This window comes from Emys orbicularis, chromosome 2, assembly GCF_028017835.1.
Source record: "Emys orbicularis isolate rEmyOrb1 chromosome 2, rEmyOrb1.hap1, whole genome shotgun sequence".
In the NCBI taxonomy this organism is placed as follows: domain Eukaryota; kingdom Metazoa; phylum Chordata; order Testudines; family Emydidae; genus Emys; species Emys orbicularis.
The window spans coordinates 204,941,370-204,958,996 of NC_088684.1; the positions used below are offsets into that span (position 1 = coordinate 204,941,370).

At 43.3% G+C, this 17,627-nt stretch overlaps 1 protein-coding gene across 1 annotated transcript in view; it reads right to left on the reverse strand.

Annotated features, from left to right (window-relative positions):
• Positions 1–12,956: 12,956 nt before the first annotated feature.
• EEPD1 (endonuclease/exonuclease/phosphatase family domain containing 1) overlaps positions 12,957–17,627 on the reverse strand; it is an 86,362-nt gene continuing 81,691 nt past the window's right edge. The window contains exons 6-7 of the mRNA XM_065399447.1: positions 13,407–13,601; positions 12,957–13,156 (exon numbers count right to left, since the gene is read on the reverse strand). Of these exons, the coding sequence (XP_065255519.1) occupies positions 12,957–13,156; positions 13,407–13,601 (395 nt within the window). The remainder of the gene's footprint in view (positions 13,157–13,406; positions 13,602–17,627) is intronic.

Genomic DNA, 17,627 nt, shown 5'->3' on the forward strand with positions numbered 1-17,627 from the left:
CCCTTCCTTCTCTCTCTCCCCCCTCCCCTTTCACACTCAGAGCCTGATCTCCATCAGAAAAGTCACGCCTCTAACTTAAAATCACTTTTAAGGCCTTTAGATGCAAAAAAGTTGCAAATGTAAACACACAAGTTAGGATATGAAAGAGTTGTGGGTCTCACTGCCCTGTTAGCTCTAGAGCAGGGGTAGGCAACTTATGGCACGCGCGCCAAAGGCGGCACGCAAGCCGATTTTCAGTGGCACTCACACTGCCCGGGTCCTGGCCACCAGTCCGGGGGGCTCTGTATGTTAATTTAATTTTAAATGAGGCTTCTTAAACATTTTAAAAACCGTATTTACTTTACATACAACAATAGTTTCGTTATATATTATAGACTTATAGAAAGAGACCTTCTAAAAACGTTAAAATGTATGACTGGCACGCGAAACCTTAAATTAGAGTGAATAAATGAAGACTCGGCACACCACTTCTGAAAGGTTGCCGACCCCAGCTCTAGAGCAAGTCAGATTTCTTTTTTTTTTTTTTTTTTTTAAACTGGACAATTTTGGCAAAAAGGAGTTAAAAAAAAAAAAAAAGTTATCATGGAAAATTCTGGCTTTTTGGCAAAAATTGAAACCCAAGAGTTTTGCCAAAACTTCAGTTGCCAAATGCTGCCACTCTGTCTCACGGGAGTTGTAGTTGGGGTTTCTCATACCTCTCTCTCCTCCTCTCTATACTGTACTCTCATGAAATAGCAGCGTATATGTTACCAACTCTAATTCAGTGTGATAGAACATAGATGGTGGAATGTTTCCCATTTGCTCTCAGTACCAATCTGAAATTCCTTAGACACACTCCAGTGGCAAACCTACGACAAGAACATATCTTAGGGTACGTCTACACTTACCTCCGGGTCCGATGGCAGGCAATCGATGTTCTGGGATCGATCCCGGAAGTGCTCGCCGTCGACGCCGGTACTCCAGCTCAGCGAGAGGAGTACGCGGCATCGACGGGGGAGCCTTCCTGCCGCGTCTGGACCCGCGGTAAGTTCGGACTAAGGTACTTTGAATTCAGCTACGTTATTAACGTAGCTGAATTTGCGTACCTTAGTCCGAAGTGGGGGGGGTAGTGTGGACCAGGCCTGAGATCTCTTTTACAGCATTTGAGTTGTGCTGGTGCAAGTCTTCAGTTAGGAAGCTTTACAAACTATCATTCTTAATTCATGGGCAACAGCAGTGCAGACTTCACACTGCAGCACCAATGTTGCTCTGGAGGGGCCATCTCTCAGGGTGTTTTCCATGTCCATTTGATCTGTGGCCTTTTTGCCGAGAATGCCCAGAGGATACCAATATAGCCAAGTCCAGTGGATTTCAGGATGTGGACCTTGCTCACTGGAAACTGGATGACCACAGGAATTGATTTTACATTGATTGCCACAAGTCACCCGATGATACTAATGCCTAGACGCCTTACTACTAGGGTCCTGAGCCAGTTTTGAACCAGTAATCTGCCAAATAAAGAGGAACTCCTTTCTTTCTAGAACTTCTCCCCTCCCCCATACCTATTATATAGAGCTGGTTTGAAAATGTGCTCCCCCACGCCTCCCCTTAGAAATTTTCAACAAATATGAAAACATGTAAATTTTCCACAGAAAAATTCAATTGATCACAAACAAAACATTTTGGCCAAAAATGAGAGTTGTAGCGCTTCATGGGAGTTGTTTGCTCCTCATGTCCTAGTCTCCTCTATGGCCAGGATCCCCAGTTAGACTGTAGGCTTGGTCTACATTCCCAACTTCTGTCACTATAACTACGTTGCTTGGATTTTCTACACCCCTGAGCGACAGTTATACCAACCTAACTCCCAGTGTAGACAGCGCTATGTTGACAGGAGAACTTCTCCTGTTGACATAGTTACCACCTCTTGGGGAGGTGGATTAACTACACACGTGAAGACACTACATACTAAGCGCTACAACGGCGCTGTAAGTGTAGACAAGCTCACAATCTCCCCATTTGGTGAGTGCTGGAGTCCCTGGAAGTTGTAGTCCAGCTATGGATCCTGGCCAGTAAAGAAGAATGGGGGACACAAGGAGCAAACTACGACACCCATGAGGCACTACAATGTCGAAATTCTAAATATTTAGACAAAAAGCCCAACACAGACACTTTTCACCAAAAATTTCATTTACTTGACAACCCAGTTTTCTCTTGAAAAAACAGTTCTGATGGAAAATGTTTGACCAGCCCTAACATAAAACTAATTATTTTTGCAGGCAGCACTGCAGTCCCTCCCACCCCCTTTGTCAATGACAGAAACAGCTTCTCTGGCTATGCAAATAGCTTGTATGGAAAATGCCTTATACAGAAAGGAAATATCTTTTAGCTGGCTGGGGTCTTGGTTCAGTAGGACTCTAAGAGTAGTATGCCCCCTACTGAATCAACACCACCACCACTTTCTGGAACACGTAGGGTTTGCTTTGAGAGGTCGCCAAGCCAAGTATTGAGCTGGCCTAATCCTGTTCAGCTTGTGTGAGGTGATAGCAGTCACAGAGCCAAGTGGTACAGGGGGACAGAGAGCAAGTTTAAAAATAAAAACAAAGGGCCTGATCCTCCACTCACATAAAATTGTGTAAATCAGGAGTAATTCAAATGAAGTCAGTGTGAAACTGGGGTATGTATGTGAGAGGAGAACAAGGTCCAAAGTGACATGAAGGAGGAAAGGCCTAAGGGGGCAGACTCTATCCCCCCACTAAGGAGCATTTACACCACACCGGACTCCTTAGCGCAGGAGTGGCCAACCTGAGCCTGAGAAGGAACCAGAATTTACCAATGTACATTGCCGAAGAGCCACAGTAATACGTCAGCAGCCCCCCAATCAGCTCCTCTACACACACCCCCGCTCCCAGCACCTCTGGCCACCGATCAGCGCCTCTGCCGAAGAGCCACAGTAATACGTCAGCAGCCCCCCAATCACTCCCCTACACACATCCCCGCTCCCAGCACCTCTGCCCACCGATCAGCGCCTCCCCCTCCCTCCCCGCACTTCCCGATCAGCTGTTTCGTGGTGTGCAGGAGGCCGTGGGGGGTGGGGGAGAGAAGAGGAACGAGGGCACGGCAGGCTCAGGACCAGTGGCAGAGCCAGGGGTTGAGCAGTGAGCACCCCTTGGCACATTGGAAAGTTGGCGCCTGTAGCTCCAGCCCCGGAATTGGTGCCTATACAAGGAGCCGCATATTAACGTCTGAAGAGCCGCATGTGGCTCTGGAGCCACAGGTGTTGGCCACCCCTGCCTTAGAGGTTGTGGAAATGGCTCTTAAGACAATACTGCCAGTGGCAGGGGGGAAGGTGCACCGTGCACAGGCAGCAAAAGTGCATGCTAAGGGAGTGGCTGGAGCGCACCCCGCTCCAAATGTTATGGGCAGTGGAGCAGCTATAGCCCAAGTAAGTCACAGGGATTGCTCATGCCCAGGGCTATGCTGGCCCCTCAAGCAGCACAGAATCTGGGAGGTGCAAAGATGTCTTCAAGAAAAATGCCTGGAAGAGCAAAATAAAAGTAAGAAAGTGCCTCTAGCAAAAACAAAGGTCCCTGTAAGGTGTTTCAGTCTGAACACTTAAATACCAAGGCATCCAAGAATCACTAGTTACTTTTAAAAATCTTGCCCATTGAACCTAATCTAAGCTGCTCTACAGGTTGGACCTGCTATAAGGAGAAGTTCATAGATTAGTAGCACTGCAAAAAACATACAAATAGTATCAATATTTTTAAGTCAAACCAAAGAGAATTGAAACATCACAATCACAGAATACAAAAAAAAAAAAATTGCTAAATAAGTGGACACCTTATATTATAATATAAAGACAGTAAATATTCATTGCCACATATTTGGCATGATACTGGGTTGAAGTAGATCACATCACAAGACTAAGTCAGTTCATCTCTTGCAAAAGATATTTGAAGGGTCATCATTACCAAGTTTAAGACTAGGTGGGGGTGGGGGGTGGGAGAGAAGAGAAAGAAAGACAAATGGGAATATATTTAATAAATATAAAAAGAGTTAATCGAACCAAGTTTGGTTCAGATTTAAATAATCCCAGATGGTGCATTGTAGCGTTGAAAAAACACCACCACCATAATGGAAGACTGACTAGAAACAAATCTAAACAGAAGTGAAACAGATATATTCATTGCCTAAACTGAGAGAAATGCCAAAAGAGTACATGAATGGCATAAAGAGTTGAAAAGTAAGTTGGAGTTTAAAAATTAGTCACTTTTCATAAAATGGTAATACCAAATTAAAGGTTTCTTTTTAATCTATTATTTATAACTAGATGGCGTAGCTTTAAAATAAAATATGAAGGACAAATACAAGTAGAAAAAACATCTATTAGTATTTTGGGGTCACTAGGCAATTTTATGTACTATCTATGCTAATACAATTATAGACTATATCTCAAAAAAGTCCATATTAAATTAAGGCCTGCATGTGACGGACTATTGAATTTTAATGGCATGTTTGTATTTACTATATAATATTTAAATCAGAAGAGATAGGATTAAAGCTGGAGGCATAACTTTACTGGGAAGTACATGGCTATCTAAATTAATTCCTTATTGACATTGCTAAAATAACTATGTTCCCCATTTTTAATCACACAGACCTAAAAACAGTGGGGAATGAAAATAGCAGGCAACATAATGAGGACTTGGGAAAAGGTCACACATTTTGACAACTGCACAGTGTCTATGGGATTCTCTCCCTCTTAGACCATTTGTCCCAAATGTCCAGGGGATCTGCAGGCTCTTCAAAGCATTTGGGATGAAAATACAGAGGTCCCTGGCACCATTGTGATGTTACAGTGAGAGAACAAGCCATCATAGGAATGCATGCAGGATCATGCTGCATAAGGATCTGTCTGAATAGGAAAACACCAAGAAAAAGACTAGTGATGCAGGAAAGGATGCTAGCGATTCAGCAGATGGCGCTCTACGCAAAAGAATAAATGGACACAAATCTGACATCAGGAATCATAACATTCAAAAACCAGTGGGAGAACACTTCAACCTCTCTAATCACTCAGTGACAGACTTGAAGGTGTCAGTTTTGCAACAAAAAAACTTCAAAAACAGACTCCAAAGAGACACTGCTCAACTCGAATTAATATGCAAATTAGACACAATTAACTTGGGTCTAAACAGAGACTGGGAATGGTTGGGTCATTACACTAATTGATTTTTTCCCCCCCATGTTAAGTTCTCCTCACACCTTCTACGGGTCATCTCGATTATCACTTCAAAGTTTTTTCTTCTGCTGCTACTGATAGCTCATCTCAATTGATTGGCCTCTTACAATTGGTATGTGTACTTCCACCTTTTCATGTTCTCTGTATGTATAAATATCTTCTGTCTGTGTGTTCCACTCTATGCATCTGAAGAAGTGAGCTGTAGCCCACGAAAGCTTATGCTGAAATAAATTTGTTAGTCTCTAAGGTGCCACAAGTACTCCTGTTCTTTCTCCAAGTCAGTACTGTATCAATTCCCCAGCATGATACTGGGGACACTGTGGTGTTGGAGCGAGGTGTCATCTATCTGAGGAGACATATAACTGAAGTCTGTCACTGGTGGTCATTTGAGATCCCTGTCTCAAGATTAGGAATACTGCCCCAATGTCCTGGCCTGATTCCAATTCAGGTAATTCCATGCTGCCTGTTGTAGCCAAATTTCCACTACAGTTAGGGCTATTAGATTTTCTAAGTGAATAATCAGGACACCTGTTTCTGCTCACTCCCTGTGCTTCAATCTGCTCACTCTTTTCTCTTCCCTCCCTTCCTTCCTTTCTCCCTGCCCATCACACCATGTGCTGCACTTGTTCATTCCCAATCTTTTGTCACCCCTGAAACATGCTCACTTCCATGCCCCTGCAGGATTGCTAATCCCCAGTATTCCAAAATTGAGCCAGACCCAAAACGCATGAGACTGGCTTAAAACCACATTGGGGTTTGTGTGTTTTCAAATCACCCTGCCTTCTGATTCTGGAGCTTTTAGGAAGGAAGCTGTTCCAACCCTAGTACGTCTCTGATTCTTCAATGGACACACGCTGTGGGTGTCCAACAATGAGTGCAATGAGAGACACACCACATTCTTTGCCCTAGCCCATGGGAGTGGGGGAAGCTGTCATTCGGCCCCACTCCATCCAACTCAGCTTCCATTCTCCTGCCCACTTCCCCCATCTCTCATTTTCTCCCCATCTCTGGTCCTGTCCCACCTGTTCTTTGCTAGTCTCACATTCTTCCCTCCTGCTGTGGTCTCTTAAATTCATCTACCCCCCACCCTTCCTTTGCAATCTCATCTCTTTCCATCCTCCCACTCTACACTCCATATTACCTTGAACCTATATCCTACCCCCAATCCTCATTTCTTGCCTTCAGTTCCACCTCCTCGCCCCCCACCCCTCACTACACTCTTTTCTCCCTGTCCCCAGTCTATCTTTCTGCCCTTCATCCATTTCCAGCCCTTCTTAAATCTCCTTCCCCCACCTCTCCTTGCACTAGTCTCCGTCTCTGCTGCCAACAGTCATGAGAACGAGAATCACAGTGTCACTTTCTTCTAATACTGAACAAGGAACTTTGTTAGAAGACAGGAAATAGTATTGTCCCTAAAGCTGCACTTACTCAGTGTCACTGTCGAACTTCTGCCTAGAAACCTTCCTTAGGCCCCTCTGGCCTGCCTTCCTGCTACAGATTTAAAGACATAGCATACCTATCCTCACATCTGCCCTACATAGCTGAGAAACCCATTTGTAAAGTGTATGCCTCATGCCCCTGTAGTGACAGGTCCACATTCAGGATGAATACCTGCTACTGCTGCCAGTAGAGGTTTGTGCTGATGACCCAAAAGTCAAGTATTCCAAAGTCAGGAAATACCAACATTAAGGTTGCCAATGCAACATCAATTTGCCCCCCTGGTGCCTACGCATTATGATATGGTCTTAATTAACATGATCACTTACTATTTTTGAGTGCTTGACTTTGCAACTTTAATGGTCTTTTAACACAGGCTATTTTTTTGATGTAGTATATAGTAAGGTTGACAGTGACCAGAAAACATTAGTTTTAAAGTTTCAGTACTGTGGAGGAGTTTGCACTAGCCACGCTTTCTTTACCTATTCTCTGCATAGAGAATTTCAATCTCTTGCACTGTCATTCAAGTCCTACAAGATACATAGATCAAAAATATTTAATTTCTCTCAAGGGGGAAATATACAAGTTGCCCACAAGAGTCTTAAAATCCATCGGGCTACTTATGATTTATTTAGTAAATGTTTGCAGCCCTCCCATATCCCCTACCCAGGTGATGGTCGGTATCAAACCTGAATCGGCTAAATAGCAGTACATAGCATCAGTAGGCCAGTTCCATAGTCAAGCCTTGTGAAAGGACACTGAATCTGATGTTATTTTTCAGAGTGATGATATGCTTGATTGATTAACATTAGATCTTTATCTAAGCATGATTCATCCCTAGCTACTGATCACTCAACCAGCTTGATAAAACCCATCTCTAGGACAGAATTACCCATTTAATCATTCTTTGGCATTCACTCTTTTAGGCTATATTGGCCTGAGAGACCTTTCAGGAAACATTTTGCCCAGAGCCAGACTATTTCTGCAGACCATTTAGAACACTGTGTTGTTAAATAAGTCACTGAAGTCATCTGACCAATTGACGTGTATTATACGCACACTCCTAATTGTACAAGCTGGTAACCAGTACGCAACACAGGTTGTTGGTACACAGCATAGGCCAGATCCTGAAGTCAACAGGACAAGGCAGCTGAAGAAATCAAGGAGGATTTAATCCTGTGTGTTCTAAGATGTCTGTCAATTCGGGTATGTGGTGAGAAGGAGGAGATGAAAAGAGAAATGATACTACAGAGAACTAAACACCTCACTAATTACAGTCTTGCCTAGTGAAATTCTTCTTAACTGTGATCTGAAGCTGGATATAAACTAGGTTCGCAAAACAATAGACACACGCTAAAGTGGAACCAAAAGGAAAATACTAGTGTCTATCACACAGCAAACTTGACTACAAAGATAGTCAGACAACTTTACTGGGCCCCTATATAAAGGTTGGTGGCAGATAGAATTAACGGAGGTGAACAGCTCTAAGCTATAGCTATGCACATACCTTTACTCTAGGTGGGTCGTTTTCATAGCTGCCTAAAAAAAATAAAAAAAAATAAAAAAAAATCTTGCTTTCATTTGTTCAATTAAAAGTGAACAAAGACTTTGAGAATCTTGGTCTCACCAATACATGGATTGTGTTTCCTGAGGATGGAAGAAAACTGTAGACTAACTTTAGCTCTTACTCTGTATTTAGACTGGTGTGACTAATTCCATTCACTTTCAGTGGAGTCACTTGCTGGTGTAAATGCAGAGTGGCTCCAACGGAGCTACTCTAGATTTACATATATAGTAAGCAGCCTTGTCGGTTTTCACAACTTGCTCTGAGAATAGTGCCTCCTTTGAAAGGGTAAAACAGAGTCATATGAGCTGGTCACTTGGAAAGTACAGCATCTCAGACACTAACTGAATTAAAGTGTGTGATTATAATGATTAACAAGTAGTGATAGGCTCCAACCAAACCCAGATCCACAAAACGCCCCCTAAGGCTGGATGGGTTCAGAATCTACAACTGGCTCCAGATCTGAATGTCTTACCTAACCTGTGTGTCCCTAAGAGCTCAAACACTCCCCCTTCCATATCTAAACATCCTGAATAGGTGTTGGGGTGTGTGTTCAAAATCCAGATCTTCATTCAAGTTTGTAGCTTGGACCTATCTGTAATATCAAGTGGCTTGTAAAGATGGCACCATGTTCCACCCCCTCTCTGCACTGGCTGAATCCCATCTGCTTAGTTTACTGACAGGCCCAAGTTTGTGTTACTGTGAGCACTGCGGAGCCAACATGGCTATGGAAAGGTGAGCTACTTTTGCTTCTGCCTTAGGGGCACACACACAAAAATTGCCTGCTACGTTTTGCTTCTCTCCTCCGAGTTGCTGGTGAAGATGAATGCAACAGGAAGGAGCACAATGTGAGTTAGAGACAGCCGGCTGCATTTGCAGGGTTTGGTTTGGCTTGGAAGCGGAGTAAACACGATGGAGACGCTATCGAGAGGAGAACTACATGAGAGCAGGCTGTCAGAGTGTTGGAAAGCAAAACATCCCAAGGCCCCCCAACTCCAAACAAAAGCTATTAATACCACCCCCATCCTCTTAGTCTTCAGAGAGGACCATGTACAACAAACTGAGCAAACTTCCCTTAATGGCTGCTACAGTCCCTTGTGCAGAGGGCAAGCAAGAGGCCTATGCACCATTTAGATCTCCATAAGTCCCAGTGGGATATAATAGAATCATAGAATATCAAGGTTGGAAGGGACCTCAGGAGATCATCTAGTCCAACCCCCTGCTCAAAGCAGGACCACTCCCCAGACAGATTTTTGCCCCAGATCCCTACATGGCCCCCTCAAGGATTGAACTCACAACCATGGGTTTAGCAGGCCAATGCTCAAACCACTGAGCTATCCCACCTATGCCTTACACTTCCCCCTCACATAGAGGTGAAATTCACTTACCCTACATAGCCAGGAATCAAAAGCATCTGGGCTGTTTCCTCCATGCTGTAGACTTCTCCTTCTCCATGACAGCTCCTCTTTCTGCTTACAAACAGCTACTCTGCATGCAGTTTTCTGCATGCAGTTTCCTGCCTTTCTCCTGGGGAACCTCACTGGCCTGCAGCCTGCAACCCTGCCTCACCAACCTTTCCTGGAGCGCCTGTACAGCAGGAAGGCTAATGTTCAGCTACAGTTAACCTGCTCTGCCAGCAATCTCTGCACATTGTGACCCTAGAGATTCCCCCCAGGCCATTTTATAGCCACTTTTGTGATTGTACCCACTACAGTTTAAAGGCTGCCAGCTGGTATAAATCAACATAGCTCCATTCACTTCAGTGCCACTCCACTGATTCACACCAGCTGAGGATCTGGCCCATTTAACTTTTATTTCATTAGCTAAAAGGTAAATTCAGTCTCCAGCCATTTTTACAGGAGGAAAATATTAAGAACTAAAAAAAAAAAAAAAGCAAGAAAAACTCTATGAATCTTTTCCTGCTGATAGGTTGTCCATATAGGCCTGGATTCTGCCACCCTTACTCATGTTGAGTAATACCTGACTCTGCAAGTGATCAGTTGATTTCAGTGGGATTGAGGAATTAGGTGCCACTCACCATGAGTAAAGATGCCAGAATCAAGTCCATGCAGCACTAGGCATTAGCAAACCTCTTGGATGCTATTCCAAACTCTGCTGGTCACTCACTTTGTGACTTTGGGCAAGTCACTGTGCCTCAGTTTCTCTGTGTGAAAATGTGAATCAAAGGACATATCTTTGTAAAATCCTCTGAAATCTATAGCCCCAATCCTGCAAACATTCATGCATGGATTTAAGAAGTCAATGGGATTACCCCTGTGCTGAAAGTTTAGCATGTGCACAGGGTTTCCAGAACCAGGGTGTCTATGAATGGAAGGTGCGATATAACTGCAAACTATGTATTAAATCTTTTGCTTCGTGAAACATTTAGGAAAGGGTTACACTACAGTATGTTTCATGTTTAACAATACATTTCCCCCTTAACTTGAAAGCTAATAGAAGAGTCTGAAACAAACATTAAGAATACTTCATGAAGTAATCTTCTATTTGCTATTCAAAGTTCATTTTTCTGAGTAGGGTTTATTTTCTCCCCAACCTTAAACCAACAGTGTAATTGAATTGGGTGTGTTTGAGCTGTATCCATTAGCTAAAACTGGAAAGGGAGAGTGAACAACAAATTTCTTCTCAGAACCTGGCCAGCCTGTTGCAAATTCTCTTTAGACAAAGAGCTTGGTTCTGACTTCACTTACCCTGACATACCTCTCACGGTCTTCAGTGGAGTTAACCCAGGATTTAGAGCGGTGTGCATTCAGAATCAGGTCCAAAGAGGTTTATTTTATTCCAGTTTCCTTTTTTTTTATTTAAGAAAATCTGTTCAAAATAATTGTTTCTGCAAAATAACAATGTGTATGTGCGAGTGATATCACTTTACTACTAACTAAGTGTTCAGACATTATTTGCAAAAGCCAGTACAATGAAAGTGGTGTGGGGAGATTAATGTATTTTGCGTTTAAGCACTCACTTATAATAACCCACTCAGATAGAAAGCTGTGATTTATTTTTTCTCCATAGCACAAGGTTATAAACCTTTTCTTGTCATGAATTGTGAAAATGTGCTGGATCATCTGTTAGAGCCTAGAACAGAGTGCACCTTAGCAGGCCATTTGGCAGGGCTACGGCTCCTTTCAAACTCAACATATTCCTTCGGTAAATGCTGATTTGCTCTTTCATATCCTGGTTGGCTTTATGTCTCTTGCTTTTCAATAATTACTTTGAGAATTGTGCATATGTGCAAATGTAGTGCTTGGCTCCAGCCACTGGATTGACAGCCTGTTGACTGAAGTCCTCTCGCCACAGGACAGACAAGGGAAACAAACTTCCCCCAGCTCTGCCCCACACTTCACACCATGTTCAAGAAAGGACTGTCCAGATATATCTCATTTAATCATTTCCCTAAGATGGTGGTGGCCTTGGGCATTGGTGCACCTCAGTCCCTCCTGTTCTCTGCCTGTGTGGCCCATAACAGTCCAGTCTCCAGTGGGCTGTAATACTTTGGTCTAATTTCAGTTGTTGGGTTTAGTGTGTGGGTGCTGAGTGGTATTAGTGGCCTGTGATATACAGGAGGTCAGATTAGATGAGCTTGTGGTCTCTTCTGGCCTTAAACTTCATGACTCTAGGACTGTATTCCCTCTGCTTTCAGGAAAGAAAAAGTTGGGGCTTGCCTACCTGATGTGGTAGTGCATATCAGTGGGGTGTGAATTCTAATGTGCACCAAAGTGTCGCATACTAATGGCCTGTGTAGACCCTGCTGGTGTGCACTAAAAGTTCTCTTGTGCACGTTAATTTAGTCCTGGTTGATGATGTTGGTTAGCATTAGAATTCACACCCCACTGACATGCACCACTGCACTGTGGAGACAGCTGTTTGTTAAAAATGCTAACTCATGGATAAATACCATGGGCTAGATTGTCTCCAAGACCACCGCAAATTCTCTGCTCAGCCATACCAGGGTTACTCAGATTACAGCTCCATCTGCAGGGTGGGAAGCAGGGGCTGCTCCGCCAATATTTCACCCTGTGAGCAAGGAGGCAGAGAGGAGCAGCAACTTTGGCTCCGCCCACTCACTGCCAGCTTGAGTAGCTGGTTGGGTGCACGGGGGGAGTAAGCTGGATTCTGAAAAAGGATGAAGTAAATTACTCTCCACCTTTGAGAGCAAGGGGAGAACTGGGGAATAGGTTTGCCTCTCTGAGATCGAAGGACTCAAACTAGCCCTATATAATCCTCAGTTCAGATCATGTATTGGTCGGAAAGAAATGTTACGTCATGGCAGTTTTTGCAAGGGTTAAACAAATCACTGACAGTTTCCAAGGTGTGTCTCTTTTCTCTTTTTATGGTCTCCATTATTGCTTCACTTTACAAGGAATCAATTAAAAATGTCAACAACAACAAAAGCCCTGTTCTGCTGGGTTTTAACAGAGATAATGTGCCGTAGTAAAAGTGCATTTTATTTTCTGTATGATTCTCCTCCAAGTCCCCAGGCGTGAAAGCGTCCATTGCGTCCATAAAAAGTTACAAATCGCTCTGCTGCAGTGAGATACCCTAAAACACCCACGAGGGGCACCGGGAGGGTTGGGGGGGGGGTAGGGGAGAGACATCATCAGAAGCAGAGGCTGATGCTTTCTAAATGGGGGGGGGGGGAGAGGAAGGCAGTTCTGCTTCACAGTTGAGCCTCAAGCAATGGGATCTTCTGACTGGGCCCTGCCACACCCTAGTTCATCATCGTTCGTGTTTAATGTTTGAGTCACTGCGTTCTATGGTCACCCCGTTTCCATTTCGGGTCACCTCTTTTCTGTTCCAGTCCTTTTCCATGTAAAATTCAGCTAATACAGGGCAGTGTTCTGAAGCCACTCCTCCCCAGGACCAGTTATCAGGGATCCATATATTTGTAAGGCCTTCTCTCACAACAGCCCAGTGACCTGTGTGAAGAACAATTGCAGAGACAAAGATTAGTATGGAAAGGGGCCAGAGGAAAGAAGCTTAATTCACATAAGACCTAGGGCCCAATTCTGCAAACACTTATGCACATGAGGAATCTCACTCCAACTGACATCAATGGGGCTGCTGGTGAGGTAACACTATCCATGGGTGAGTAAAGATGCCAGTCTAGAAGGGGTCATATAAAGAAGGTGATATCAAACATTGTTTCCGCTGGTAGAGACATTTTACCTGTGAAGATCTTTTTCAAGCTTCGACTGATCCAGATGTTATCCAGCGACTTAGATCCCTGAGGATTCTTTGTGCTGATGTTTGTAAATGTATTTGCAGGCACTAGGTGATGGAACTTTTCTTTTCTCAAAAGATCGAGGTCACTGCTGTCTGGGGCTTGGTTAAAATCTCCTAAAATGATCACATCTTTTTCTCCTAGAAAAATTAAAAGGACAAGAAAAGAATGGAGAAAAAAAATCAGTGATTAAATATGGGATGTGGGAAAAGAAATACAATTACTGAGTAGCGATGCTGAATTTACTTTGCATAGGGCTGTTTGTTTTTTTAACATGACATGATATGGTTAAAAATCTTCTATTGTGAACAAACACATTAGCTTACCTATCTTACTAATAGCCACTCGGGTTATTACAATTCATAAAAAGAATCTGGAAATCCAATATACATTGCACAATTTATGCTGCTTGTTTTCTTTTTGAATTTCCCTCATCACAACTATGTCTGGGGAACTATCCATTTGTACACAATGACAGACTGACCCTACCACCACGTGGTGGTAAGTCTGATCTTGTAGATCTTAGGAATTTTAGGTGTTGTAAAAGGTGGGAGGGTTTTGTTCGCTTGTTTGTTGTTTTGTTTTAAACAAGATCTACATTTTGGGCCAAATATGCCCTGATGCTGTCCTTTTACAGTTTTGCCACTAAGATATTTTTGTGAAAATACAAAGAAGGGTGTGTCTTCCTAAAGGATGGATCACTGTCAGAAAAACATGAGAATGCAGGACACTCATTCTAAAATTGTAGATTTAAGAAATTTTAAAAAACCACCAAGTCTAGCAGCCTGTGAGCCTGGTGGCAGAAGCAGCAGTCATGGCCCTTTGCAATTCACAATCCAGGACTCTATACATCTATAGAAGAAATGAAACTTGTATTTATTTGCCTATGTGATTCAATGGATTTTGTGGAACTTTGAGATGCCTCAGAGTTTGTCTAAGGTTGAGATTTTGAAAGGAACTAAGGCTGTAACGCGCTCAACTTCTTTAGGCTCCTTTAAAAAAAATCTCACCTTAAATATATGTGGAAAATTGTCTAGATTCCAAATATTTTATTTTTAAACCTCATCTCCATTCCTGAAATATCCTGCTGTTTTGACACAAGTGACGCTCCAAGGCTATCACTGAAGATATCCTTGATGTATGCTAATGTAAGAAGAGAATCAGTCTCTAGATATTTGTGTCTCTTCCATCCCTTGATAAAAGACTCTTCTGGTATCTAACTCAGACCACTCCCAGGGCTGTGGTGATGACCTCAATGATGCTGGTATCCAACCAAAGAAGTCACTGCATTATAAGCTGATAAATGACTATGAGTAAACTGCTAAAAAGGACACAAGTGTGCTAAAATAGCCTAAAATTTGACCTCAGAAAATCTGATGGAGAATACTGTATGGATTATAAATATCTGTGTGTTTGTTAAAATTTGCCACTCTTTGAGAATGAGTTTACTTCAAATATCTGCTATTGATGTACCATCCTACAACTATTGTCACAGATCAGATCAGCTAGGTCCAGATAGTGGCCTGTTCCCTGACTAACTTCACTGCTAGGCAACCAGTGAGCCCATTGTACTGCCTTGGGATTGACAGAGTGGCCACATCCCCGACTGGCTGCTGGTTTAGCAACCCTGCTTATAAGCCTGCTCAATGTGCACCACGTCTGCAGCTGTGCTTGCCCTTGTTCCAGCCCCTGCTCCCCTCTGGCTTCAATCCCAGGCTCTGTCTCTGGCTTACTGCTCTGATTGACCCTCTGGTTCTGGATTCGGCTTCAGTCTCTCTGGTACTGGTCCTTGGCTCTGCCTCTCGCTTACAAACTCTGGTTTACCCTCAGGCTCTAGCATTTGGCTTCTGTCCCTCCTGTACTGACCCTCGGCTTGTTTCCTGGACTGTGCCCACCCTAGGTCCAGCTCTAACCAGTAGCTGAACTCTCCCCTAGGTCTGAAGGCCCCTGGTCTAATTGGTTACAATTATGTTCTGTTGCTGTAGAGGCAGTTAGCCAGCAGAGGGAGCTTAAGTTAAACAACAAATCCAGTTCATCTCTTCCCTTCTATCTTTTTGCTTATTGGACCAACTTCTGTTGGTGAGAGAGACAAGCATTTAACAAGCTCTCTCACCAACAGATGTTGGTCCAGTATAAAATACTGCCTCCCCCACCTTGTCTCTCTAATATCCTGGGACTGACACAGCTACAACTACACTGCATTCATCTTTTTGCTTATGCTTTAGAAGGGGAAAAGATACCCCATTGCAAAACCGAGCTGCTCCATAAGAAACAGAGGGTGGTAGGACCAACCTTTACCTGATTAAAAATAATGAAACAGAGAAACCACCATTATTTTCAATCTTCTAAGAATATCACAAACAACATGATATTTAGTAATTACTCTGCAGAGTGTTTGTGACAGTGGCTCCACCTTTTAAAAGAAAAAATCATGCTATTTTCAGCTCCATTAGAATGACGAGGAAAATCAATGCCTGCCTGATGGATAAGGTCAGAATCACTCTGGAAGTAATCGGTTTACTTTCATGCTTCTAACTCATTACTACAAATAGAAAACACCATTTTAACAGCTTATAAAACAAATGCTTGAAGGCATCCTTTTAAAAGGTATTATTCCCACCCTGTAGCCTATATCCAATCTAGTCGGGTACCACCTTTCGTGCACTAAGATGCACAGGATGGTATCCATCAGTCCTGAGTTTCGCATGTCTGTCCCACAACCAACTAAGATCCCAGTCTTGGTAAGAGCAGGGAAATGAATCAGATCACATTGGGTCAAGATGTTACAGTGTTGCAGTGAAGTAGGTGGCAGAGCATGCTAATTACCTCTAATCACTGGACCATCCTTCCCCTTTTTAGAGAGGAAGAACAGAGCCACCAAAAGCACCTCTCTCCAGCCTCATATTAGGTCTACAATTACTCTTGGGCAAGGATATCAAAAACTGCTGAAATAGCTAAAAGAATCCACATGGAGATGCAGCCTTTGGCCAAAGTCACTGGCCAAGAAAACTAACGCAATCACAACATCCCTGCTGGAAAATAGACTGAAAAGGAGCACAAGGATCCCAGAGACATCTTGCTGCAACTTTCCCAACCACTCTCTTCAAGAAAAGAAGTTTTGAGACTGAGCCATAATTGGCAAGATTGCTATTGTCCAGTGATGGCTTCCTGAGCAAAAGGCTAACAACTCAGTTGAGAGCGTCTAGTACGTTTTTTTCTCCCCAAAAGGAGGTATTAGTAATCTTCATAAAAAATGGACTCCAAACAGTCCCTCACCAGTCCAGTTTTCACTATTTAGAATCATAGAATATCAGGGTTGGAAGGGACCTCAGGAGGTCATCTAGTCCAACCCCCTGCTCAAAGCAGGACCAATCCCCAGACAGATTTTTACCCCAGTTCCCTAAGTGGCCCCCTCAAGGATTGAACTCACAACCCTGGGTTTAGCAGGCCAATGCTCAAACCACTGAGCTATCCCTCCCCCCCATGAGCTAGCCCTCCTGCCATTTGTGAGTAACAAAGGTCCCTCTCACAAGGCAGAGCCTTGCGCTTCCAGAATCTCAGCTGGCAAGATCAGGTGGCACTCAGCTTTGAGATGATGGCATGCTTGTCCAGTCTTCTGGGTTCTCATGTTACCACAGCCAGAATCATCCAGATCAAAGTGATCTTAATTAAATAGATGGAAAAGTCTTCCTAGTGAGAAAGATTCCACTATGTTCTGGTTCCAAACAGAGACAAAGCAGATTCATTAAGCTGTCCACTACTCGGAACGGTATCCCTGATCTATACTTGGTTGACTTTATGGCAGTGGAGAAGAACATTTTTTTAGCCTACCTGACAGCCACAGTATTGAAATGCAAAAAAACTCTGTACATTGCAGTTTCAGGGCAAGAAGACCCTTATCAATACTCTACTCCCCTCCTCAATCTCTTTATTTGATCATCTGTATACCAAAGTGATTAGTGAAGGCATGTCTAGATCCCTTGGAATGATAGTCAAAGAAAGATAAATCACCATCTCCTACTAGGTAAAAAGCAGTGTTGAACGCTGTTTTCTCTCAGATAATTGTGAAGTCCTCATTTCCTTCCAGCAGTCTCACAGGGCCTGATCCAAAGTCCACCTAGCTCAATAGTAATCTTTCCATTGACTTCAGTGAGCTTTGAATCAGT